The sequence below is a fragment of the Malaclemys terrapin genome, chromosome 3, assembly GCF_027887155.1.
Source record: "Malaclemys terrapin pileata isolate rMalTer1 chromosome 3, rMalTer1.hap1, whole genome shotgun sequence".
Lineage (NCBI taxonomy): Eukaryota > Metazoa > Chordata > Testudines > Emydidae > Malaclemys > Malaclemys terrapin.
The window spans coordinates 26,243,457-26,271,305 of NC_071507.1; the positions used below are offsets into that span (position 1 = coordinate 26,243,457).

The 27,849-nt window shown below is 43.0% G+C and overlaps 1 protein-coding gene across 2 annotated transcripts in view; it reads right to left on the reverse strand.

The window, feature by feature from the left end:
* Positions 1-27,849, reverse strand: part of EML6 (EMAP like 6) — a 360,064-nt gene that overhangs the window by 35,760 nt on the left and 296,455 nt on the right. For both annotated transcript variants that reach the window (XM_054023674.1, XM_054023673.1), the window contains exons 25-29: positions 20,305-20,393; positions 18,943-19,119; positions 18,618-18,819; positions 17,913-18,039; positions 5,206-5,284 (exon numbers count right to left, since the gene is read on the reverse strand). In XM_054023674.1, coding sequence (XP_053879649.1) covers positions 5,206-5,284; positions 17,913-18,039; positions 18,618-18,819; positions 18,943-19,119; positions 20,305-20,393 — 674 coding nt within the window. The remainder of the gene's footprint in view (positions 1-5,205; positions 5,285-17,912; positions 18,040-18,617; positions 18,820-18,942; positions 19,120-20,304; positions 20,394-27,849) is intronic.

The following is a 27,849-nucleotide window of genomic DNA, read 5'->3' on the forward strand; positions in this document are numbered from 1 at the left end:
TCAGGATAATCCTTGCTCTGTCCCACTTGATCTTTAAGAAGGACCTGTGCATCAGTGGAATCGGGAGGAAGGCGTAGGTCAATGCCCCCGACCATGGGAACAAAAAGACATCAGACAGGGAGCTGCTGTTGAGCCCTCAGATCGAACAGAACTGATAGCCTTTTCTGTTCTGCCTGGAGGCAAACAGATCCACCTGGCGAGTCCCCCACCTGTGGAAGATCACATTGACCACCTCTGGGTGGAGTGACCACTCATGGTGAGACAAGACGGACCTGCTGAGGAGATCTGCTAGTGCATTCCTGGCCCCTGGGAGGTGCGATGCTACGAGATGAATGGTATGTTGGATGGAGAAGTCCCCCAGCCTGACACAGGGCTGAGGAGCGGGCTCCGCCCTGCTTGTTGATATAAAACATAGCAGTGGTATTGTCCATTAGAACTTGGACTACCCTGCCTCTCAGGTAGGGAAGGAACGCCTGGCAAGTCAGGCATATCACCCTGAGTTCCCTGATATTTATGTGTAAGGAGGGTTCCTCCTGCAACCAGAGACCTTGAGTGCTGACATCAGCTCCCCACTGTAAGTCGGAAGCATCAGAAACCAGTGTCACTGATGGGGAGAGAGTTATGAAGGGGACCCCCTCCAATATCACATGCAGGTCTGTCCACCACACCAGGGATGACAGAATGTGTGGCGGAACTGTGACCATTAGGTCCAGATTTTGTCTGGCAGGGGCATACACTGAGGCCAGCCATGCCTGCAGTGGTCTGAGGTGTAGGCGAGCATGTCGGACCACGTAAGTACATGCTGCCATGTGGCCCAGTAGTTTGAGGCATACCCGGGCAGTTGTGAGTGGGTGAGCTCTCATATGGGTGATGAAGTATGTCGTGGTCTTGAACCGTGACTCTGGTAGGGAGGCCTTGGCATAGGTAGAATCTAGCACTGCCCCTATAAACTGTATCCACTGAACAAGGATAAGAGTTGATTTTTGCTCATTTATAAGCAGGCTGAGATCCTGACAAGTTGCTCGCACCAACACAAGGCTGTGTTGGACCTGGACCCACGATCTGCCTCTGATTGGCCAGTCATCTAGGTACAGATAAATCTGTATGCCTCTCTGCCTCAGGTAGGCAGCCACTACCACCATACATTTCATGAAGACCCTTGGAACCTTTGGGGGGAGGGATAGCTCAGTGGTTTGAGCATTGGCCTGCTAAACTCAAGGTTGTGAGTTCAATCCTTGAGGGGGCCATTTAGGGATCTGGGGCAAAAATTTGTCTGGGGATTGGTCCTACTTTGAGCAGGGGGTTGGACTAGATGACCTCCTGAGGTTCCTTCCAACCCTGATATTCTATGATTCTATGAACGGAGGCAAGACTGAAGGGCAGCGCTGTAAACTGGTAATGACTCTGGCCCACCACAAAACAGAGGAATCTCCTGTGCCAATGGAAAATAGAAATGTGGAAATATGCATCCTTCAAATTGAGGGTAGCAAACCAGTCTCCTGGATCCAAAGAGGAGATGATGGAGGCCAGAGAGACCACACAAAATGTCAACTTTTTGAGATATTTGTTGAGGCAGCGCAGGTCTAGAATGGGTCTGAGGGCCCCTTTAGCCTTCAGGATTAGGAAATACTGTGAATAGAAACCCTTTCCTCTCATGTTCTGAGGGACTTCCTCCATGGCCCCTATCTGCAAGAGGGTCTCCACCTCCTGGGTGAGGAGTTGCTTGTGAGAAGGGTCCCTGAAGAGGGACAGGGAAGGGGGGTGGGAGGGAGGATAACTGCAGGATGTAACCAGATGTTATGGTGTTGAGCACCCAATGGTCCGAGGTGATTCTGGACCAAGCAGTAAGGAATGGGAAAAGCTGATTCAGGAATCGAGAAGGGGCTGGATCCAGGGGCAAGTCTGGTGCATCATCTCGTAGCATCGCACCTCAGCTGGGCACACCTTTAAAATGACTGCCTCGAACCACCTTGGTGGTGAGCAGGGCCCAGTTGGGAACTGTCTCCTGGTGGCCTAAGGTGTATACAACTGGAGGGATTGGAGGCTGGCCTTTGAGTTCTTTAGCCTGTGCAGCCTAGTGTCCATTTGCTGCGAAAAGAGAGCTGGTCCTTGTTTCACATCCCAGAAGACTGCAGCCATGAACTATGCCTTATGGTCACAGCTGAGGACATAGATTGTGAGGCACAGTCAGCTGCATCCAGTGTCGCCTGAAGAGAGGCCCTGGCCACCGCCTTAACTTCCTCCAAGATGGCCGAGAACTCCTGCCTTGCCTCTTGAGGCAGGGAGTCTGTGAAAACTTGACAATCTAGTTCCAAGTGTTATTATTGTATCGCCCCAGTAGAGCTTGCTGGTTGGCAATACGTAAGGCTACAATTATGTCATGGAGGTCACGGAAGTCACGGAATCCATGACTTCCACAGACCTCCATGACATTTTCTGCCTTGGGGTTGGAGCTCCTAGCTGGCTCCCCTGCAGCTCCCAGCCCTCACCCTGGTGGGGGGACATTACACCTCCCAGCCATGGTGGATGGTGGGGGAACCCCACGCAGCTGACCAGCCATGGTGGGTGATGGGGGGACCCTGCAGCTGCCCAACCACAGTGGATGGCAGAGGGATCCCATGCAGCTGCCTACCTGTGGCAGGTGGTTGGGGGACCCCCTACAGTTGCCCAGCCATGGTTGGGGGACCCAGCAGCTCCCAGCTGCCGTGGGAGAATCCTGCAGCTGTCCAGCTCCAGCAGGGGAACCCCCCGAAGCTCCCAGCCACCATGGGGGGTGAGGGGACCCCGCAGCAGGTCAGTCCCCAAGAGTGGTGGGAGACCCCGGAGCTCCCACTCACCACACGTGGCGGGGAAGCCGCTGAGCTCCCTGTTGCTGGGGGTGGCGGGCCCCACCCAGAACTGCTCAGCTGCTACACTGGGGGGGACCCCAGAGCTTCCTCTCACTGCAGCGGTGGAGGACCTGGGACTCCAGGCAGCAGTGGGTGCTGAACCCGCCTCCCCATTTTGTCAGGAATATATTTAGCAAAAGTCAGGGTCAGGTCACAGGCTTCCATGAATTTTTGTTTATTGCCCATGACTTATCCATGACTTTTACTAAAAATATCCATGACAAAATCTTAGCCTTAGCAATACATAACTGGAAACTGGCTGTCGAATAAACTTCCGAAAAGGTCCAGTTTGTTCGCGTCTATGTCCTTCATCGTCTGTTGAGACCACCAGTGACCTGGGGGAGGGTGGGAATACATGTACTCAAACCCAGGGCCAGGACATAGTACTTTTTCTCTGCCCTCTTTGAAGTTGGGGGCAGAGAAGATGGCGTTTGCCACAATGCTTTTACTAGTTTTAGCACTCCTGTCGTGCACTGGTAAGGCCATCTTAGAAGGAACTACTGCAGCCAAGATGTCAAATAGGCTCCTTGAGAACCTTGATTTGCAGTCCCAAGTTGGAGGCTACGCTTTTGAGCAGCTCTTGACGGGCATGGAAGTCATCAGGTGGCAAAGGGTTGGCAGGCCCGGTCACTGCCTCATCCGGGGAAGAGGAGGAGGAGGAGGCAGCTATAGGCAGTGTGGCTGGTTCCTCCTCTGCCACAGGTGCCAATTGTGCAGGGGCTGCCAGAATCTTGGTGCTGAGGTACAGCTCCGAGTCTGATGCCTGTAGCGCCGGTGCCTGTAGTGCTGAAGCTAAGGTCTAGCCCTCAGAAACCACAGAGGGGTTTGAATATGAGCCCTTCATGGACAGAAACCCCCAGGGGGCCCAATACTGTCATTGGGGTGGCTATTGGGTGGACTGCCAGGGGCCCAACGGTGGACCTGTCGCGGTTCTGGCCCATGGGATCAGTGCCGACCATGCCTCGGGGGTTGGGAGCGCTCACACTCACACCCAGAGGAAGACTCCTCCCTGGGAGTCCAGGGTGGAGCTGAAGCTGCCACATGCTAGCTGGTACCTGGCTGATTGGGGACAGACGTCATGATTGGAGAGATGCCTCGGAGACAACGACTTGCATCTTGGTGCCAGAGATGCACTTTGTGGTGCCGGGGATTGGTGCCAGGCAGGCAGAGATTGGCCGGCTGGAGAGTGACAACGTGGTGATGGGGAGCAATGGGCTAGGGATTGGTGCTGTGAAGGAGATCAGTGCCACGAAGGAGATTGGTGCCATGTTGGAGGCCCAGATGGGAGGGTCTCATTGTGGGCTTCCCTTTAGAGGGAACCCGCCTTCGAGGGGTCCGCCGAAGATGGGCCCAGATCCCGAGGCATGAGTGGCACCAGGAGAGACATCAAGTCTCTTGCCGCTCAGAACACCTCCGGCGTTGAAGGCACCAAGAAATGTTACAGGCCCCGACCACTCGTGGGAGTCGGTGGTGGATCCTGATTTGGGCTTGGTGTTCTGGGTGGAATAGCCACTGCCCAAAGTGGCTCCAGGGAAGATGAGTAGCCCGGCAGGGGTCTCAACTCATGTGGGGATTCCAATTTCCCGGGTAGTTGTGCATGGTGCCGGGGAACAACCTCAGTTCGACTGCGACTTCTTACATTTCTTCTTAGACATGGAAGAGGGGGAGCGGTGCCAGGAAGATCCCAGTGCTGGGGGAGCACTCCACACTGATGCCGAGGTGCTCAGTGCTGAGTCGGTGCGGCATGGTTCTGACGTGGAGCACAGGGCAGCCTCCATTAATAGTGCTTTTAATCTGATGTCCCTGTCTTTGAGAGTGGGAGGTCTGAAGTTTTTGCAGATCCTGCACTTCTCTTTAATATATGCCTTCCCGAGGCACTGAAGGCAACTAGTGTGTGGGTCACATAGTATAGATTATTTTTAAAACCTATGTGATATTGACAGACCAGGTAATTGCTGCAAATTGTGTCCATAGATAGCTATAGTATTTGGCTTGCTCAATGCATGTAGTGAACATATATTTTTAAAATTAGGGACTACATTTTCAGAAAAATGTGCACTCCATAATGCACAAAAAACCAGCATAATTTGGGGCACCATTTTGATTTTGTATGCAGTCATGATAACTGCATGTGCAAATAACCAATGTGTAACTAGTATTTACATGTTTAATATATCAAATGTCTGTGTAAATTAGGGATGTACAGAGAGTCACAACCAGGCCTATACATTACTTTAGTCTGCACTCAAAGTATGGGTGAAATTAACACAATAAGCATTAATATTACAAAAAAAGAAGAAAAAGTGCTAAGCCTGACCTCAACCAGTTTCTTTTTTTTGTTGATATCATTCTTTTGCAGTTTCTCAGGCTGAGGAGCAGCTCTGCTAACTGGTGGCCTGAAACAAACACAGAGAAAACAAAAAAAGAAGATAATTAATACATCTGAAATGCCTGCTGTACTTGCATTGTAATCCTTGTATAATTAATCCTTACTTGGCAAAAAAATCACTTCAGATGCAAACGGTAAATGATAACTTATTCCTTTTTATTTAATCTGAGCTGCTTTTTCTGTGGTGATATAATCTTTGGGGTATTTTAAGGGCAACATTTCACAAAGCATAGAGCTAGTGTATTTATTGCAACATTATATAGCACAGAAAGTTGGACTCTAGAAGAGCAAAACAAAATCGAAAGTAAACAAATAGAAAGTAAACAAACCAAACCCCCACAACTCAACCAGGCAAATAAAAGCTCAAAATATACATTAACAAAATATATCAGCAGGTGATCTTATGACAATAAAAGAGGAAAGAGTTACCTTGATCCCCTTGTAAGCGGCAAATAAAACCAAGTAAGAAACTTAGTACGGTTTATACAAATATTTTGGCCATTTTAATCATGCACAAGCATTTTCAGAGTTGATCAGTCATTCCTATGTGGCACAAACCATGCTATTCAAGCATGCCAGCAAGAACTAAAACAGAAATTAAAGAGTGCACCAGTCTACAAATTCAGAAAGGTCATACCCTGGCATCACTGGGCAAACTTTGCACTAAAGCTCCTACAGGACAGGGAGAAAAAAGGAAGCTATATTAATGCTTCCCACACACTTTATACTGAACTGAGAGTATACTTTTGTGTATTTTAGTTATTTCAGAGTGCCTTATAGAAACTGTAGCTGTTGGAAACATAACAACAGTCTCATGAGTGCTGCTGAGAGTTTCACACAATGGATGTTTGTATTCTAGTTCATCTCATAATTTAGCCTAATTCCTATTGATTCTTGGTAGGTCAACTTGTGTACTGAGACAGCTTCTATTTTTTTGCTCTCAGGGAAACAAGGTTCCTTTATTTTCTCTGAAAGTGTTCAGTCAAAACACATTATGTAATCAGCAGTGATAACTGAACCAAACCATGGTATAATCACCACCAGAGACTAGATAGGAAGTAAATGATCATAAAATTTCATTCCATATAAAACATTAAGCTAAGCTAGAACATTTTGCAAAGGCCAATTTGAACCCAGAACTAGTATGAGGCCTTTAAATGAGCAATTCAGAAAAGCATCAATTATTTTCTTGCATGTTTCCTGTTCTTTTTTCTGTTTTAGTGTAATTTTAAAATGAATTGATTTTACGTTTCTTCACCTAAGAATGTCTGTTAAAGTTTATGACAAAAGCAAGCCAGGATTTGTGATGAAAGTAAGAGGATACTATCACTATGACACAATCAGTAAATAATTAAGTAGCCAACACAAAATTTATTTTGAAAATATAAACACACACACACACACACATATATATATATATACACAAATATTGTGTGTATTTATATATACATATACATGTATATATATACACATATGCATTCAGTGCTTTATTTTCACATTGTGATTCATAAAAGAAATGTAGAAGAAAAGCAGCATCAAGTTCATTTTCACTTTTAAAAAGTCTATGGTCATCGCTAATTTGTTTGAAACTTAAGATGGCAGTGTTGAGGGTGAGAAATTTGCATTGTAATAAATTAAGAATATTTACCCTTTGTGACCTGTGCATTCTGTACTGCACAGTCATAGAAACCTGTGATTTTCCTGTGTGTTAATACTTACTTGACAATTCCCTGCCTCCAAAGGAAAGCAAGTTAAAACATAATACAAGTATTAACGGTTTCTTTCCAGTAATTTAAAGAAAATGTGTGCACATTAAGATATAGGAGAAATGAATTCTAGAAAAATGTAGACACACTCAAATGTTATGGGCTTTAATATTTGCAGGCACTCTGAATCACTACAGACTTAGTTACTGTTTGTAATAATGGGCCTGATTCTGTTCTTACACCAGTTTTACACAGCTGTAACTCATCTTCCATGGACCTAATCCAGATTTATACTTGTGTGAGTCAGAACAGAATTAGCCCTGCTGTTTCTATGGATGGTTAGGTGGGAGTGGAAAAAGATATGAGTGACAATTCTCTTCCTCCCTTCAGCTAACCAATAAGTCTGTAGTGAAATATTTAGATGTAGCAGCAGAAAGAGGAGGATAAAACATGCATGAGCAGAGGTTGCAGCATTGGGAGGGTATACAAATTAAGTGGCTAGGTGAAAAGTTGGGAGTGGGAGATTTGGAAGAGAGAGGAAGAAAAGAGGAGAGGTTTTTAGAGGAAATGGAGTCAGGGTTGAGAGGAAAGGGTACAAGTGCTGAAGGGAGAGAAAAAGAGGCCTGACTGCAGGAAAAAAAAGAGACAGAGCTATTTAGGAAGGAGAGTAAAGAAGTAGAAAGGGCAGGTCAGAAAGAATTAGGATAAGCTCCCTGGGGCAAGGATTGTCTCTTGGTCTGTGCATGTACAGCACATAGTACAATCTGACTCTGATTAGTGCAAGCATAATAAAAATGATAATAATAATGAAAATCCTGTTCCTAGTGAAGTCATTGGAAACAGGATTGGGCCATCAGAGAGGACCTTACATGAAAGAGACAAATAAAACCGCTGTCACCTGAGAGAGTCCAAGGAAAAAGTCCTGGCAACTGAGATTGGGAGTGAGCCCAAAAGCAAAGAGATGGGCAGAGAGGAGGACCTGGGTGCCAAGTCAGACACAAAAGTGAGCAAGGTGGCTAGCTCGAGAGCGCATGTTCTAATAACAGAAAAAGAAAAAAAAGCAAGCCTGAGAGAGAGCATACTCCCAAGAAGAGAAAGGCATGGTCAGAGAGAGAATAAGGGGATCCAAACCGGGGAAATCTGTTTGGGCGACGAAGTTATAATCTGAGATTTGATAAAAAGTTGTTCATATCATAAAAGATGTAAGCGAGACCTTAAAAAGCAATTTCCATTGGGTGCTGAGAAGGAATGCACATGTTTTTCTCATCATTCTAAAATGTGTTACAAAACATCGAGAACTTTTCACAGAAGTTTTAAACATTTTGTGAAACCTAAAACTTCTTCATGTTCTCCCATCCTCATGTATGTATGGGAGTGTATTATAATAACATCATAATATTCAAGTAATAGGCTACACAATCTTTTTTTGTCATTACTTTTACTTAACATTTCATGGATATTGGACAGGGGAGTAAAAATAATGTTATTTGACACTGGAAATAGCCTGCTTTGGAATATAATGGATCAAATCAAATTTAATCAAGGTTAGAAGAAAACATCATTTAAAAAAACATCATATCAGTACAACAAAGTCACTAACGTTTTTACAGTACCCTGCATGATTTGACATGTATGCTGATGCACTCTTTAAAACAAAAATAAGATATTGCAGAATGCATGGTGGTCATAGCCATTTTCATATATTTTAAGAAAGGAAGCTATTCATTGCATTCACATGTCATTCTAATTCAGTCTCCAAACATGAACAAGCAGAAAAGCAGATCAATAGGAACTATAGTCAGTTCTGAATGGGAACTAGAGACCTTTATTTTTAAATCAGCTGATTGTTGTAAGTATCCTGCAAAGCTGTTTAGCTGTTTGGCTACTGCAGGATCTTGGTATAGGCCTCCTGCACCTATCTATGGTTCCTTCCTATATAATAGTATGCACAAATAGGGCAATTTGGAAGATCTTGTTTGGTGATGCTAGCTGCAGACAGCATATTGCATCAGTTTCTTGCTTCACTGACTTCCAGGAAAAAATTAAGTTGTTAACTCTGAGCTAAAAAGCTTTGTATAACTTGTTTACTGGCTATGTGAGAGATCACTTTCTCCCCCCATATTACCAGAGTAGGTATGATCAGCTGAGGCACTCAAGCCAACAGTCCCCAAATTTAAATGGCTAGCTGATCTTACTGGAAATTCCTCAACTCTGGTATTTATTTCCCTTAGTAGTCTGACAGAATCCAAGTTTGCTGACATTTAGCATACCCTGCAAAGTATGTCTCTTTTCACAGGCTTCTCTCGGGTGCTGGGGCTAGGTTTGTATTTGGTGTGTTGGGGGACATCAATTTATTGTATTAATTTAATACATCCATGATAAGACTGTTGGTAGCTGGGGACATTTGATAAATAAAAATATTCACTCAGTGAATGGAGAACTTTTGGAATGAAGGAGGTGGTATAGTGAGTGAATACATTAGTCTCTCACCTCTGGATGATTGGATTCAAGCCAGGTCATAAATGACATGCCTTTGAAGGTTTCCCTATGGTCCCTAGTGGACTCCAGTCCACATGATAAAAAAACCTCAAAGCAGTTGACAGTTCCTGAACAATGCTGGAGCAGAAAGCAATTTTCAAGTTAGAATGGAGAAATGTTGATGGCACTTTGTGTGAATAGACGCACTGTACTGGAATGACTTCATTTTCAAGCACACAAAGCTTCACACAAACAAAAAACCAGTTTGGAGCCAGCCCTCTGATCTGGCAACAGCACAATGGCTGCCTTGTAGAGATTGATCCTGAGTTCATTAGGCTACCAGCAGCTGGGAGTATAGCAGTCATAATATGTTCAAGTTCTGGGGGAGAACCACAGTGGAAGCAGTGTCCTGTCAATTACAGCTTGAATAGGTCATTTTGACATCGAGCTGTAGAGAAGGTAAAAAAGTGGGATCCTAGAAGACTCCAATCCACCCCAATGACCACTATTCTGTTAAAAGACTCATTGTATTATTTCCTACACCCCAAATATATTTTTTTCCAATACATTCTGAATAGTCTCCACGAATGCGTGTATACAAATAGGGATTCATTTCCAAGCTGGCTTCTGAAATTGCACCCACAAAATTATACATATAAAATCCATATTTGCATGAGCAAATTGTGTAACTATGCATCTAGCTATTCAATTTATAGTGCAAAAATGTGTGTGCAATTTTGGAGGCTTGTTTGAAAACTGAGCCCCTGTGTTATAAGAAATAAATCATCAACAAAAGAATAACCAATATTTGAGGATAGGAAAATCCTCTTTTTGCACCCTACTACAGTGTAGGATTACAAATGATACACAGTAGATAATTTGAAAAACAGCCTATGACAGATAACTTACAATAAACAGGACAGACTAGTGTGATACAAAACAGAGGACTAGACATGCTAACGCTGCTTTTGGTTTTCCACATATTCAACCTGCCTTGAAGGATTTTCCATCATCATAGTTATTAAGCTGTTAGTTTATGTAGACATGCAAGTCAAACAAATGAATGCTGCAAACACAAGATATGAATTAGTGTTAGCAGAATACAAAATGCAAACATTATTATGCCTCCCATATTAGTGGCATGAAACGTAATGTTAGTCAACAGGCTCATTGTACTTCTTGTCATTTAAATTCTAGCTTTGGTCAGTTAAAATGGTCCCAATTCAACCATTAAACTGGTTCTCATATAAAACATAATTCCTATGTATTTTCCTAAGTAATATATAACATGGCTTACAATTGTCCTGGATTGTCCGGGACAGTCTTGCCACTGACCAAAGTGTCCCGTGGTGTGGGAACGCTGCTCTTTGGGCTCCCACACCGCGAGACTATTCCTGCAGCAACTCTGATTGACACCCTGTTCCTAAATTACATAGGCAGAGCAGCGAGCATAATGCCAATCAGAGGAGCAAGAAAAGAAAAGAGAAATAAGGGGAGAGAGGAAGACAGATATGGAGGGAGGGAGGAGAAGAAAAACAAGGTGGAGGAGAGGAGAGAGAAACAACAATGAATTAATTATCTTAACTGAATGCACAAACTAATACATCTGTGAAGACATTTTAAAATTGCACCCCCAGCCACACCTCCCCGGAGCTCCACCTCTGCTAGGGGGAGGGTCCCAGAGCCTAGGCTCCAGCCTGAGCCCAAACATCTATACTGCAATTTTACAGCCCTGCAGCCTGAGCCCAATAAGCCAAGTCAGCTGACACAGGCCAATCATGGGTGTTTAATTGCAATGTAGATATATACCCACTGTTACATGCTAAAACTGCATCTGCTGAAGAGGCTTCACCCAGACTCCCTGACCAGTACATTGCCATTGGACTCTGCTAAGCCTCAGGGGCTCCCAACCCTGGCCATGACTAATCTCACATTTTGTATACTATATGATTTCTATAATCGTCACAGGTACTTACACAATGATTATTTTTTATTAAGCAACTAAAAAAGTAAAAGAAAAGGCATATGCTACAAGGGGTTTTAACTCTTTTCTGAAGGCATTGACTTAGGTTAGGTTAGACTTGTCCAGATGGGCTTACAAAGTTGTTGTCTTCCCCTGTACAAGGATGAAAATCCTGCTGCTTAAAGGCTCGGCACTTTGGAGTGTCCTGTCAGTCTGCCCCTGAGTTGGAAGTCCAATGCAGTACAGGACTTTGATCTGTACTCCACTGGCTTTGAATGTGCTGTCTCTACATAGAGCTTGGATGTGTGGTGAAATCAGGGCACATTGCAACAGCGGGATGGAGTTCAAAGTCCCTGCTCACTCTGCTAGTGGCAATTCAGCTATCATAATCAACCCTCTTCTTATAGCCTCTTTCCTATGGAGCGGCAAGAACAATCAGCCCCTTTCCTACATAGAGAGGGAAACAGTAGAATAATCCTGCTTCCCCACAACCCTGCCTGAAGAGAGAGGTGGGTTCTGATGGCTCCCTTCCAAGACAGAAACATCCACCTGGCTCCCTTCCTCTTGTCTGTGGGGATGGGGAGGGAGGAACTTTTCTGTCTCAGGGGGAGGGGAGGGGAGCTGAGGAGAGGCACTTGAAGGCTAGAACCCTTCTGCTCCTCTGATGATACCATGGAAGGTACTCTTGCCTGTCTACCGCTAGTGTTAGTGCATGTCCTGGTGTGTGACTAGTGTGTATGGATGTTGGCATATATCTGGTATGCATGGGTGTGGGTGAAGACTGTTTATGCTTGGGTAATGGCATGCATACAGGTGCATGGCTTAGGAGGTAGAAAGGGAATGAAGACTGATGCAGAAGTTCATGGAGAGACTATCTGAGGAAAGGAAGAAAAACTGTGTGATGGAGAATGGGGAGGTGGTCACTTCACATTTTGTTTGAGGACCTATTTAAAAATGGTTAAGCTCATGGTCCATCAAACTGGATCATCATTTCACCACTGAAATCTCAGCCCTTCTTCCCTTTTGCTTTTCCAAAGGCTGAATGCAGAGGAGTAAACCAAAGTCACAAAGTCTAGCCTCCTTCCTCAGACATGGAGAAAGTCACCTTTACAACACTTTGGCAAGTGATAGGCTGAAACCAGGCCTCCATTGTGATAAAACATTTTGTTGCTAGCCTGCTGAACTGGTTCAGCTCAATGTCTTGTCAGCTTTCTCAAGGAGTAATCTTTTCTAAACTATGGAGCTTCAACACCTTCATTTGTAGTAGATATAAAGAATTTTTGTGACTGGCTCCATCAGTGCTCAGTGCTATCCTCATTAATCAATGCCAGGGATGCCAAGCCTGGAAGCTCCTGCTATGTCAAAGAATTGAGGCCTTCCTACCCATTGGCAAGAGAAAACTTGTAGGTTTTTTATTTTGTATCGTTTGTTCTATCGCCAACTCTTTGTATTCTTGCAGCCCAGCATCTTTAGGAAGTGTTCAGAGTGTGGTTGGACATGTCCATCACAGACTGGCATAAACGTTGAATCTTGAGCCCAGGAAAAGAGTTTGACTGGCACAGCTATGAGACTTGCTTCCAAATGTCCTTGCAAGTTGTTAGCTCCCATCTAGCCTCTCTGGGCCTCCTCTGATGTTTCCCAGACATCTAATATAAAGTCGGCCTAGCAGACCTGGAGGTTCTACATCAGTGTTGCATGTATCAGCCAGATCGGTCCCAAAGCCAGACCTCAAAAACCCCCTTTTGGCCATCAACAGACAATTCATCAATTTAATCTTAATGTATAACGGCTCTAGAATTTTTGATGACTTAATGCACTACTCTGGCCATGAATACCAACTCCATGTCAAGTGAAGCTTTACCAGCTCTGCACTAATGGAACTCCACTTTATACTTGACTCTGTCTTTTATTCCTGACATAAGAAGGTCGATGACTGTGCTGAGGCAATTGAAGGTGTGATAGCAACAGGTGGATCAGATCTTTGACTGAAGAACACAGCAAGAAATAATGGACAGCCTGATGTGTTCACTTAATTTGTACTGAAAAGTTTTGCACTGATGTACTGAAATCTAGTCTCAGTGCCAACAATACTGTCAGCCCTTAATATCATGGGAGCATAAAATGTAATGGAATTGAGGCTTGCACCCCTATGTCTGAACTTCAACACACTTTCAGCAGATCCTGTACCATTGGCCTCAGAGAAGCAGGTGTCTATGAATGCTTCAAATATCTTGACATATTTGGCCACTGATCTTGTAAATTGTGAACTCTGTCCTTGAGCTCGGTTAATACATGCCTAGGTTGCATATAGGAACATAATGATTAGTAGTGATTAGTATCTTGGGATAATTCATAATTATTTGTATTGTAATTGTATTGTTTGATGGTCTCATATAAAAACAAACTACCTAATTCAGACTGAAGAAACTTTTTATCATAATATGTATGAGTCATATTTATTTGTTACTTGCACATATAATTCAGATGAACTAAATGTGTATCAAATATGATTTGTATATGTTTAACACATATTTTTATCCAGTAAGCTACATATGAAATGTGTGTGATCCACAATAAGGTCATCAGATCTGCAAATTCCATGTATATAAAGTAACCCAAACCATACCTTTCATATATAAAAATATGAACATCAGCCTGTGAATCTTTGGTGAAACACATGGAAAAATGCAGCTCTTAATCTGCATTATAAGGGATTTTTGAAAAATTTCAGATAGCTGTTAAAATGTAATATGCTAATCTTGATTATTAGACAGAAACAATAGCTGAAGAACACATAGTGCACAACAGATGGGGGATGTTGTAAGCTACGATTGTACTCTCTCAATCTCAGGCTGGCTGTGGGGTGGATTGTCCTCTGCAATAGTTTACAGCAGCTTGAGTGGTGTTCTAATTTATACTGATTGCCAAGAAGTTATTATAACAGTTGGGGACTACTGGAACAAAGCACCTCCCTTCCCTAGGCCGTGTTCCCTATCACAGCTAGAGGCAGGGGGAGCGATGTAGGAGCAGGTCTACTGGCTCTGCTTCACCAGAGAATCCCTCTGCTCTGGTCTGATTCTCCCACAGCTAACTGCAGCAGCTGTAATGTTGTTTTGTACGGATGAATAGCACAAAGCAATCCAAATGTGGGGGGAAATCTGGGCCAATATATCATATAATGAGGAAACATGTATCTCCTATGCCACCAATCATTAATGTAATGATGAAGATTTAGTAGTCTTGTAAACAAGGTGGGTCAGATTCATGGGTATGCCATGGCTGCTTTTGATGCGCCAACAATGCAAAACAGGTGTAAACCAGATTTTTAGTAAGTTAAACTGAATATACAGCTACTTTGTATCACCCAAGCAGCATAAGCAGCCAGAACATATGAGGGAACGTGGCCCAGTATATTCTGGAATTGTGTTTTCTGGAGCCAGTGTGGTATTCCATGCATACTACTGACTTAGGTCTATTCTCCCACAATTAAAATTTAACATTTCTAAATGAACCTCAAAATGTTGATGTGCAGTAGGTATCATTATACACATTTTACAGAAAGATAAAATGAAATACAAGGATTTTGTTACTAAGAAAGTAGAGAAGATGTACATATGGTGAAAGCAGGGGAGGAAATGATGCCCAAACGTAAATTTTTAAAAACACATGAACTCTGGGACTTCATGTCTTTGTTCCAAAAATTGTGGGTCCCAAAATATGTGGGCCAAAATTTTCAAATTTGGATTAGGTGCCTATATTTTCATTTAGGCACTTAAATAAATGACCTGGTTTCTGAGATGCTGGGCATCCAGAGCTTCCATTAAAGTCAATGGGAAATGTAGGGGATTTTAAGTGCTTACATATAGATATAGGTGTCCAATTTTAAGCACGCCAGTCTGAAAATTTTAGCTGTGTATTTTGCAATGAATTACTGTGTTCCTTCTGTGCAGCATGAGGTCTTGACCCAGGAAAACATCTCTAATCAGGAAGGGCACATAAGCATTTGTTTAAATATGTGCTTAAGTCTCATTGATTTCAAAAGAACTTAAGAAAATGCTTAAGTGCTTTCCTGAATAGAGGTGGATTTAAGAACAGGTTTAGAGGCTTTCCAAAATCAGGGCCTAATATAAGAATCTAATTTTTTTTAAAGTAGTATACTAAATAGGTCCACCATATAACCCATCACATCCTTAAAAACAACAATAAAAGCAGCTGAACTACATGCAAGAAAATTAAGCTGAGAATAGAATCCAGGGTTCTTGACTGAGTCCTATGCTCTAACTAGTAAATCACAAAAATACATATCGTTAATCCATTTTAATTTCCAGTGTATCCTATTTCTATTTCCAGGTTTGATGTCCAATTTGAAGTTCCACATAGCACACAGTTTGCATTGCACTGCAAATGCCACATAATGTATAGAATATTTGGGCTCCTTTAAATATGGAGTCACCTGATAATTGCCAAGTAGTTATTAACCTACTCTTTTTTCTATTTACTTGCAAGAACTACAGTAAATAACAAAACTATGCTCCCCAATTTTTTATTGGTAGGTGGTACTAATTAAAAAATAAAAATAAATTGTGACACTTCCCTGAGGCCCTGTCCCTGCCCTGTCCCTTCTCCAAGGCCCTGCCCCCCACTCATTCCCTCCTCCCTCCATCGCTTGCTCTCCACCACCCTCATTCACTTTCACTGGGCTGGGGCAGGGGGTTGGGGTGAAGGAGAGAGTGAGTGCTCTGGCTGGGGGTGTGGGCTCCAGGGTGGGGCCAGAAATTAGGGGTTCATGGTATGTGGGGGAGAGGGTTGGCGTATGGGAGGGGGTGAGGGCTGGGGGTGGAATTTCTGGTTTTTTTTAGGGTTTTTTTCTTAATTAGAGAATTACATTTTTTTTTAAAAAAGATGAAGCTGCAAAGTCAAGCACTCAAAAGTTAGTGAGGGCTGAGAGAGTAAAGCCCAGAACTGCTAGGTTCTGTGTCCCTGGACTGGGACCCAGAATACTGGGCAGGCCAGAGTTCCCCTACCAGCCACTAGGGAAGAGGCACCATCAAGACAGTGCTGGAGAAGGCGGTCTGAGATGGTTTGCATGGAAGGACTTTGGGTAAATCTCTGTGAGAGATTGTCCTGGGAAGCTCTCATTGCTAGTGGCGCCTCCCCTTGGTTGTCCTGGGGATTAGCTCTGCCAGGCATCACACCCCTATTTGATGGTGTCTTCACACATCCTATCTCATGCTGCAGCTCCTCTCATTCCAAGAACTGCAGCCTCCTCTTCATGATGCTCTTCCAGCCAGGTCACTACATGGTTTCCTCTTCTGAGTCATCAGTAGGGTTCAGACTTTTAGATCCACAGCACAGACTTTTACTACTTGAGCTAACATAGTAACTGGTAGCAGTACTAGAGTGTTATCCTCCATGTGGATTAGCCACATACTCTGCCAGTGCTTTCACAGCAGAGTAATGCCAGTGATTTGCTCAAAGCAGAATAATGTAGAAACTCAGGACTCCTAGGTTCAATACCTGGTTCTGTAGGGAAGCGTGCTGTAGTGGTTACAGAACAAACTCTTCTGTCCCTGGCCTGTCTCTGTTCCCCTCTGCTCCACCTTGGTTCCTTTCCCACATCCCTTTTGCAACTTCTCATCCTCTGGCTTCTGCAACACCCCTCTCTCCTTATCTTCCTCCCAATTTCTCACTCCTCTGCATTCCTATAGGACTACTTCCTCCTTCTTACTGTCTTATAATGGAAATGGTCAAGCAACCTAAACTATAGGTGATGCTACCAGTTCCATCTTTTTAAAACAAACACACACTAATTAAGAGAGCATACAGCAGCCATGTAAAAGATAGAAGGGGAATTCAAAAATGCTCACAAGGAATTTATAGGATATAAGGCTGGTACTGAAACCAAATGCACAGATGAATGGGAATATTTTTAAAGAATAAATATTTCAAAAAATGAGCATCTTCACCCGAAGAGCACAGTATAATTCAGATCTGATCAGTAATGCCCTTTTTATTCATGTCCTAAACCACTCTTGAAGGCAGACTGCTGAATTCTATGGTTTAATGATAAGGACAAACATCCTCTAGATATCAAGATGAATCATGTCAACTCATTTAACTTGAGATTTGATTTGATTTAATTCTGTAATTTTGAAGATGTAAGTTCACAAAGACTAGCAGATATTACTTCCTATTTGGGGATACCTTAAGTTTACTGTTTCATTTCATATCTAAAAGTAAGAATACGTAAGACCGTAAACATGAATTTGGAAGAAAAAAAGATTGACACTTCTGTGATTAACAAATAACCCTTCTCCACTGCCCAAGGCACACAAACATATCCCCAATTTAACCCATGATGCACTGGGACATAAGAATTTTAAAATGCTGTCTTGTCAATATTTATAACAGACTTTTTTTAGTTCAATAAAAGCAAAGTCAGAAGAATTTATTGAATATATGGAAATGAATGCCTTTGCATGCCATACCTTTCCTCAACTGAAACCTCCTTCAGCTGCTGGTGTGGCTTTGTTCCTTCCATTTCTCGGATGCTTACTGCATAGATCTTTGTTGTATAATCAATAGCCTTTTCTCTTGCAACATCACTGTCATAACCTTTAATAATGTGAAAAATAAAATGACACCTGTGTAGTTTGTTTTCAATTTTGTATTGGAGAAATAAGAAATACAAAGATCTGCAACAACAGAAGCAGTCTAAGGCCTGGTCTACACTCCAGGAGGGGGCTTGACCTAAGAGCCAACTTCAGCTACGAGAATAGCGTAGCTGAAGTCGACGTATCTTAGGTCGACTTACCTCATGCCCTCACGGCGCGGTGTCGACTGCCACCGCTCCCCCGTCAACTCTGCTTCCGCCTCTCGCCGTGGTGGAGTACAGGAGTCGACGGCAGAGCGATCGGGGATCGATTTATTGTGTCTACACTAGACACGATAAATCGATCCCCGATAGATCGTTCACTACCCGCCAATCCAGTGGGTAGTATAGACATACCCTTAGGTCCTGATCCTACAAAGACTTACACATAGTTAACTTTAAGCATGTACTTAACTTTAAGCACATGAGGAGTCCCATTGAACTCAATAGGATTCCTCACATGCTTAAAGTTAAGAACATATGTGAGTCTTTGTGAGATCAGGGCTACATTTAATATGTATTTTGCATATTCTTCTTTTACCTCCATCCTCTTCTGCATCTGTATCTGACTCCTCACTGTCAACCAGTTTACTCTCTTGGATGCCCACAAACTCTCTACTCCAGATCATCAAAGCAGTATCAGCACCACCTACAGTCAGTAGCACAGAATCATTATGTAACCATCGAACGTTGGTTACATGGGCACTATGACCCACATACTTCTTGAACTTTGCACGTTGTCCCTGAAATATAAAGAATACATGTTATCACTTAAACTATTCATTTTTCACATTTTCCTACAGAAATTTTCCCCACTTCCCTTTCCAACACAGCTTCTAATCTGATGAGTAAATGCTATTTATTACCTTCACAGGATATGAAAAAAGCTTCACAAAACCAAAGTCATCTCCTGTAGCTAACAGTGAACCATCTTTTGTCAGAGTAGCTGCATTTACAACAGTGACATCACTATGCATGGGCCAGATTCCTTCACAAGTAGGACCAAGAACACATGTCCAGGTATCCCATTCAATCTTCTCTGTCTGGAAACAAAAATTCCCAAAACAAAGTAATCTTGACAAATGTCCAATACACTGCTTGAGTTGTTACATTTTTCTCTTGAACTACGAAACTAACAAACTAGTTTTGATAGATCAACTTGCATATGGGCTTGGCCAAAATGATTTTTTGTTTTTGTTTTTGTTAGCTTACAGTATGTTTATTTCCAGATGATTAATGCTAAATACCATTTATTACCTTTATTAAAACTGCTATACTACAAGGTAGAGTTCCTGGTATTTTACTTTTTTGCTATACATTTTTTATTCTCCAGGGAGAGATCATTGGTCATTAGCATTTGGATTTAAACTGTTTAGAGATTTTCGGAGGTGATGAATATTGGCACCTCTCATTAAAGTTATTGAGAGTTGCAGGTGTTCAGCATCCCTTAAAAATGAGGCCACACGCTTTTAAAAGTAGCTTCTTACATTGCACTTAAATTGCCTGCACACAGATTAAATACAAAACAAGTTCATGCAAAGAGATTATGTGGAATTACTTGTCTGGAATGCACAAATACATATTTGCACATAAATCCTTCTTCTAAAAGAACAAATGGATGCACCTGCAGATATTGCAGGTGATGGAAAATTTGGTGTTGCCTTTTCTGCACTCATGTAATTTCATTCTGAGATTTATTGTGAGAATTTTAGTAAATTTGCACTTTTTAATCTACTTTTCAACTTATTTCAATGGGAGAGAAAAGTTAGTTCAATGCCAAGTCCTTTTGAAAATCTCACCCACAATATTTACAATATTTGATCAGATCTGAATTAAAGTGCTTATCTGAAATGGTTCTAATTTTGAAATACTAATGTTTGTTAAGTGCTTAGAGTAATGTAGCTGCATAAAAGGTATGATACTGAGTGATTAAGCAGTTCTAATTATATCCATTATAAGGATTAACTTTTGTATATGTAACATCTGTATGTTATAATACTTACAAAGGCCTACTTCACAGGGCTGTTGTGAAAATTCACTAATGTCTGTGAAGCACTTTGTAAACTTAAAAGTGCGGTAGCATAGGGGAAGGTATATGAAGAAGACATACCATTTAAATAAGTAATACACTAATTTTCAGCAGTAGCATATAACAACATTCACAATATAAAACCTTCAAGTTAGTACTGAGTGAAGTAATCAGAAAATGTAATTAGTATGATCCATACCTCAGCAGCTCTTATAATATGTCTTTTTCCTCTTGGTGCTTCAAAAAACAGTTGTTCTTTGGCACCAGAATTGACTTGCAATAACTTTCCTGTATATGAAATACGAGTTTATTATTTATTTTATACATGATTGGAATATTATGAAGTGCCCTTTTTATTGAGTGATGAGGTGTTATAAAAAATTTGAATGCACATCCTGCATAGGTATTTGTGACAAAATGATAAGCATGACCTACAGAGCATTAATATAAATACAGTCCATCTGTATTAATATAAATACAGTCCATCTGTATTTATATTAATGCTCTGTAGGTCACGCTTATCATTTTGTCACAAATACCTATGCATTATCATTTATTAATACTTAGATACTACTCACAAACAGCTGAGTACGGGCCAAGTCATGCATGGTGCTGAGTAGCCTCAGAGGTGCTTAGCACTTTGCTGGATCAAGTCGTAAATGTGAGATTTCATATAATCATATAATAATCATATATATGATTATTTTATAAGATGGCTGTATAGCGATTTTAAAAAAGTTATAAATCTCTCTCTCTCTATTCAAGCACTGCCCAATACAAATGTATAACAAACAATCCTTGAATACAAACATTACAAATGTGATCCAAATTGTATGCTAACAATTAGGCAGGCTTATGTGAAACTGAATGTACATTATTTCAGAGTGGTAACCGTGTTAGTCTGCAAACCGTGTTAGTCAGCAAAAACAACGAGGAGTCCTTGTGGCACCTTAAAGATTAACAAATTTATTTGGGCATAAGCTTTCGTGGGCTAAAACCCACTTCATCAGATGCATGGAGTGAAAAATACAATAAACAGTATATATAGTACAGCACATGAAAAGATGGGAGTTGCCTTACCAAGTCGGGGGTCAGTGCTAATGAGGCCCATTCAATTAAGGTGGAAGTGGCCTATTCCCAACAGTTGACAAGAAGGGGTGAATATCAACAGAGAGAAAACTACTTTTGTAGTGCTAACGAGGCCAATGCAATCAAGGTAGACATCGCCAATTTCCAACAGTTGACAAGAAGGTGTGAGTATCAGCAGAGGGAAAATTACTTTTTGTAGTGACCCATCCACTCCCAGTCTTTATTTAGGCCTATTTTGATGGTGTCCGGTTTGCAAATGAATTCCAGTTCTGCAATTTCTTGTTGAAGTCTGTTTTTGAAGTTTTTTTGTTGAACAATTGCCACTTTTAAGTCTGTTATTGAGTGTCCAGGGAGACTGAAGTGTTCTCCTTCTGGTTTTTTAATGTTACAATTCTTGATGTCTGATTTGTGTCCATTTATTCTCTTGCATAGAGACTGTCTGGTTTGGCCATGTACATGGCAGAGGGGCACTGATGGCACATGATGGCATATATCACAGTGGTAGATGTGCAGGTGAATGAGCCATTGATGGTATGGCTGATGTGGTTAGGTCCTGTGATGGTGTCCCTTGAATAGACATGCGGACAGAGTTGGCAATGTGGTTTGTTGCAGGGATTGGTTCATTAGTAAGCCATTGGGCAGGAAGGGGAGAAACAGAAAAAATAAACAGGCTGCCTTAAATTTGAGTTTTATGATATAACTGAAGCAGCAAGAAAGACCACTATAAAATGACTCTGGAGCTTCCCTTGATTGATAAAGAGCTGGGGTGCTCCGGGTTCGAAAGGCTTCTTCACCCCTTCACATTGATGGAGGAAAAACAACATAAGATAGCTGACCTCTGGCTCCACTAGAAATCTGCCATCCTCCCCCACCTCCTGTGCTAGAGCCTTCAAGCAGGAGCAAAACATTTTCTTACTTCTAGGCAGAGAGTGGGAATATATTTATCAGCTGCATGTGTGCTGCCTGGATATTCTGCCCACATGTCATCAGGAACAACACCCTCCTGTATAAGTCTCAACCAGAAATTGAAGGCAGAACCCACAAATTTAAAATTTGGTCAAAAACTAAGAGGTTTTCCAGTATCTAAATAGTGTGGTTTGATAAGGGAAGCAGTTATTAACTAAGAAACACTGGATCAGATCCTCAGCCAGTGTAAATAGTGTAGTTCTAATGGAGTTATAGAATAATAGAATATTAGGGTTAGAAGAGACCTCAGGAAGTCATCTAGTCCAATCCCCTGCTCAAAGCAGGACCAACACCAACTAAATCATCCCAGCTAGGGCTTTGTCAAGCCGGGCCTTAAAAACCTCTAAGGATGGAGATTCCACCACCTCCCTAGGTAACCCATTCCAGTGCTTCACCACCCCTACTAGTGAAATAGTGTTTCCTAATATCCAACCTAGACCTCCCCCACTGCAACTGTAGACCATTGCTTCTTGTTCTGTCATCTGCCACCACTGAGAACAGCTGAGCTCCATCCACTTTGGAATCCCCTTTTGGGTAGTTGAAGGCTGCTATCAAATCCCCCCTCACTCTTCTCTTCTGCAGACTAAATAAGCTCAGTTCCCTCAGCCTCTCCTCGTAAATCATGTGCCCCAGACCCATAAATCATTTTCATTGCCCTCCGTTGGACCCTCTCCAATTTGTCTACATCCCTTCTGTAGTGGGGGAACCAAAATTGGACACAATACTCCAAATGTGGCCTCACCAGTGAAGAATAGAGGGGAATAATCACTTCCCTCGATCTGCTGGCAATGCTCCTGCTAATACAGCCCAATATGCTGTTGGCCTTCTTGGCAACAAGGACACACTGCTGACTCATATCCAGCTTCTCATCCACTGTAATCCCCAGGTCCTTTTCTGCAGAGTCATGTTGATTTACATCAGCTGAGGATGTGGCCCATTATTCCAAGAGCCCTGTTCAATTCTGCAGGAGTCACTGCTGATGGCACTTGGGGGGGAGGGGGGGAGTTATATTGCTGCCCATCACTGTAGTATCTGAGCATCTATTTTATTCTTCTCTACTATGTTGAACACTATGACCAAATAACTTGTGGATGAAGTAGACAATATCTTTTGGGAAGCCATGTTGCTTTCAAGACCATTACACATACAGAGGGGAAGGGGGTAAATCAGCATGAGCTTCAGAGAAAAGGCAAAAGACGTAATGGAAAGGAATGCTAGCCTACATCTTCTAAGTAGTAGTGGAAATAACAGAGAGTAAAATCAACAACAAAAAAGGAGCTAGTGATGTTCTTTCATATGTGTTCCTTCAAAACAGATAGATCATTTCCAAATAATTGTAAAGATACTTAAAGAGATTTCAGTGTCCCTATTCTTAAGACAGGCATTATCCGCTATACATGTTGTGACACAATGCCCTCTGGTGCCCACTGGCAAAGGGTTCACTGTTCTTTACAAGCAACTCCTGTCTCAAACCTGAGAAACTCACTACACCAAATACACCACTTTCACGGTATTTATCCATAAAGGGTAATTATATGAGGTCTCTACTGAAAGCTTGCAACTTATCAATACTCATAATCATTGTGAGATGTGTGTATGGGTAATATTTAAAGAATAATGTAACTATATTGAAAATTATGCCCTTACAGTTCGGGGGTAAAAGTGAGTCACCAGGGAATCATATGTTTCAGTGATGGCCCATTCAAGCAGGAGGGAGTTGCTACCCCTCCCTGGCTAGCTAATTATGTAATGTCTTGTTTGATTGCCCACCTTTGCACCAACCCATAAAAGTCAATGGGAAAACCTCAAAGATAAACTATAAAAACATCGAAACCACTTGGAAGTGAAAAGGAACAATATGACAGCAGGGGGTTTGGCCTTGCCGTGAATAAAAACAAAAGACTGATTCAGTAGATAATAGAGTGGAAAAAGACACTCTGGGTCCATTCGCTGAGGAGGTACCTTGATGAGCAGGGGTGCTTCATGAAAGACTGAGTTCTAGCTCCTTTGGCATCAGTGCTGCCAAAGATTGAACCTTTGGGGTAAAAATGTGCTTTATTAGGCTTTGTCTACACTACAGAGTTTTGTCAACAAAAGTCAGCTTTCATCGACAAAACAGTGGAGCTGTACGCACTACAACAATGCTCCTTCCGGTGACAAAACTCTTCTGCTTCACCGACAAAATAAAACCACCTCGATGACAGGCATAGAGCTTTTTGCGGCAAAGTTATATAGACAAAGTGTCAGTGTAGACACAGCAGCAACCACCATATGTAGACAAATAAAGATTGATTATCTTTCAGTGAGTGTGTTTTTATTAAAAACCCATTAACAACATACAGAAAATGCTTGGTGGAAATTCAAATAACAGTGAAGGGCAGTGTCCTGATGTAGGCTCCCATAGCTGTGTCACTCCAGCTATCATTTTGGAAGCTGTCTGAAGGGGTAGAGTGAATGAGGAACTGAGACAGCCAGAAAGATGCAAGGAATGGGTAGGAGGAGTTTGGGAAGGGCATGGCAAGCAGTTTTGTATCAGCTGCAGGGGGGCTGAGCACAGATGTATTCTGCTTACAGTGCAATTAGGGACTTCAACATAGAATCATAGAATATCAGGGTTGGAAGGGACCTCAGGAGGTCATCTAGTCCAACCTCCTGCTCAAAGCAGGACCAATCCCCAACTAAATCATCCCAGCCAGGGCTTTGTCAAAAACATCTAAGGAAAGAGATTCCACCACCTCCCTAGGTAACGCATTCCAGTGCTTCACCACCCTCCTAGTGAAAAAGTTTTTTCTAATATATCCAACCTAAACCTCCCTCACTGCAACTTGAGACCATTAGTCCTTGTTCTGTCATCTGGTACCACTGAGAACAGTCTAGATCCATCCTCTTTGGAACCCCCTTTCAGGTAGTTGAAAGCAGCTATCAAATCTCCCCTCGTTCTTTTCTTCTGCAGACTAAATAATCCCAGTTCCCTCAGCCTCTCCTCATAAATCACATGCTCCAGCTCCCTAATCATTTTTGTTGCCCTTCACTGGACTCTTTTCAATTTTTCTACATCCTTCTTGTAGCATGGGGCCCAAAACTGGACACAGTACTCCAGATGAGGCCTGACCAATGCCGAATAGAGGGGAATGATCATGTCCCTCGATCTGCTGGTAATGCTCCTACATATACAGCCCAAAATGCCGTTAGCCTTCTTGGCAACAAGGGCACACTGTTGACTCATAAACATCTCTATTTGCTCTTCTACCCCTGGCTAAAATTTGCTCCTGGCTTTTCTTACTGTTCTGCCTTCGGGTTTCTAATTTTCATTTACAGTATCTCTCCATGCCTTGCGTTCTTGTTTTTTCTGTCTGAGGATTGGACCACCTCTTGAAACATGTCCTCCTTGCTCCTCCTTGGTCACTTCCTTATCGGGTGGAGGTGCTGCACTTGTGTGTAGGGGGTTCCCCAGAAGGCCACATCTTAAGAAGCACAATAAACAATAAACAGAGCATGATTGTTAATGCACATACAGCATCGAATCATAACAGTAAAATGCACCTCTTTTCAAATTTTAATTAGTTTCTCAGTGTCCCTGACAAGCACACAGCTCAGTGAATGCCCTAAACATGGTGAGTTCACCCAGGAAAGGGGCACTCAAGATGGGGCAAAGGGTCTAGGTCAGTGGTCCCCAAACAGTTGGGCGCGCCCTCCTAGGGGGTGCAGCGGGCCAGGGCCAGCAACCCTGGGAGACAGGGAGAGAGTGCCACTTGGCCCTTAGTTCTGCTTCAGCCCCAGTCCCAGCTGCCCAGACACTAAAAGTCTGATTACCCGCAGTAACTGGCCTCTGCCACTGGGGGGTGGGAAGAGCAGCAGCAGTTGCTGGAGCCTGGAGGAGCACTCAGGGATGGCTCAAGTGTGGCTCCCCATCCCCTGTCCTGCCCCATCCACCCCCTCACCTCCCACCCCGGCTCCTGGGTGGGATGTGGACCAGGTAAGGGGGGGGCAAGTGAAAAAGTTGGGGACTGCCAGTCTAGGTGGTTTTTTAAGGGGATCACTGCAGGCGACTAGGGGCAATATTGTAAATTATGCCACCATTTTCCACAGGTCATTGAAGCCAATATCTTACTCCTGAGAGTAAGCAAGGATGCAAGGGTGCATCTCTTGTATGCATGCGGCTTCAGACCAGGTCCCTGTGCTGCTCGCTGTATGCCACTTTGGTCCCTGCACAAATGATTGCCGATTGGTGCTGGAAAGTTTCCTACAGTGGAGGAAGGAACAAAGCAGCTCTGCCAAGGAACTTTCAGCAGTGGATTGACAAGTATCTCCAGGAAAGTTTCCTAGCGATCTCTCTGAGGATTCCAGTGAACTCTTGGAGCTGCACAGGGGAATGTCCAGCACACACAAACACAGCTAGTCTTGTACATTTCTATCCCTTAACCCACTTCTAGTGTATAACAAAGCAAAGGACAGCTCTACCTCATATAACTGAGCAACTTCAACTCAAAAAGATCACTTACCAGAGTTCTCCTCTCCTGCATCACATGCACCAGAGATGGAGTGCTGGGACTGGCTCAAACCCTCCTAGGTCAAGAAGAGGTCCTGGCTCGCCACACTACTGGATGACCCAGTCACCTCTCCCATCTTGTCCTCCAACTTGACCTCCTCTTCCACCACTTTGTCCTCGGGGTTGAATCTACTGTCCACTGTCTCCAGCTCCCACATCCCCAAAGTATCCCTGGGTCTCCTGGCAATAGAGGTGGGGTTGCCGCCAAGGATGGCGTCCAACTCCTTATAGAAGCAACAGGACTTCGGCACAGCACTAGAGTGACAGTTTGACTCCCTGGGCTTCTGGTATACCTGCCTCAGCCCCTTTATCTTCACACGGCATTGATGTGTCTCCCATTTGTAACCCTTATCCAACATATGAATAATCTTCTGGTCTGGAAAGAAAGTCCCTGCTTGCAGCTTTCTGTACAGTCCAGTTTCCTGAAGATGTGTGTGTCATGCACCTTTCCCTGACCACCCTGCATTGATGTCAATGAAATGACCACAGGGATCCACACATGCCTGAAATACCATAGAGAAGTACCCCTTTCTATAGATGTACTCTGTTCCAAGATGGTATCCAAATTTGGGATATGCTAGCCATCTATCACCCTACCACAGTTAGGGATTCCCATTGTTGTAAAGCCATCCAGTATTTCACACACATTGCCAAGAGTCACAGTCCTTCGTAGCAGAATAAGATTAAAGGCCCTGCACACTTACATTAATGCAACCCCAACGTTGGACTTCCTGACTCCAAACTGATTTTCAATGGACTAGTAGCAGTCTGGAGTTGCCAGCTTCCACAGAGCAATCGCCACACACTTCTCCACCGAGAGGGCTGCTCTCATTTTGGTGTCATTGCACCGCAGTGCTGGGGCAAGCTCCATACACAGTTCCAGGAAGGTGGCTTTCTGCATCCAAAAGTTCTGCAGTTACTGCTCGTCATCCCAGACCTGTATAATAATGTGATCCCACCACTCAGTGCTTATTTCTCGAGCCCCAAAATGATGGTCCTCCATGTGCAGCTGCTCTGTGAATGCCCAAAGTAATCTGGTGGTGTTTCTTTCCACGGCACATAGCAGGTCAGATATCTCGGATTCCTGTTCAGATTGGGTGTTCATGATATACTGCATGAGCAACCGCGATATGTTTATAA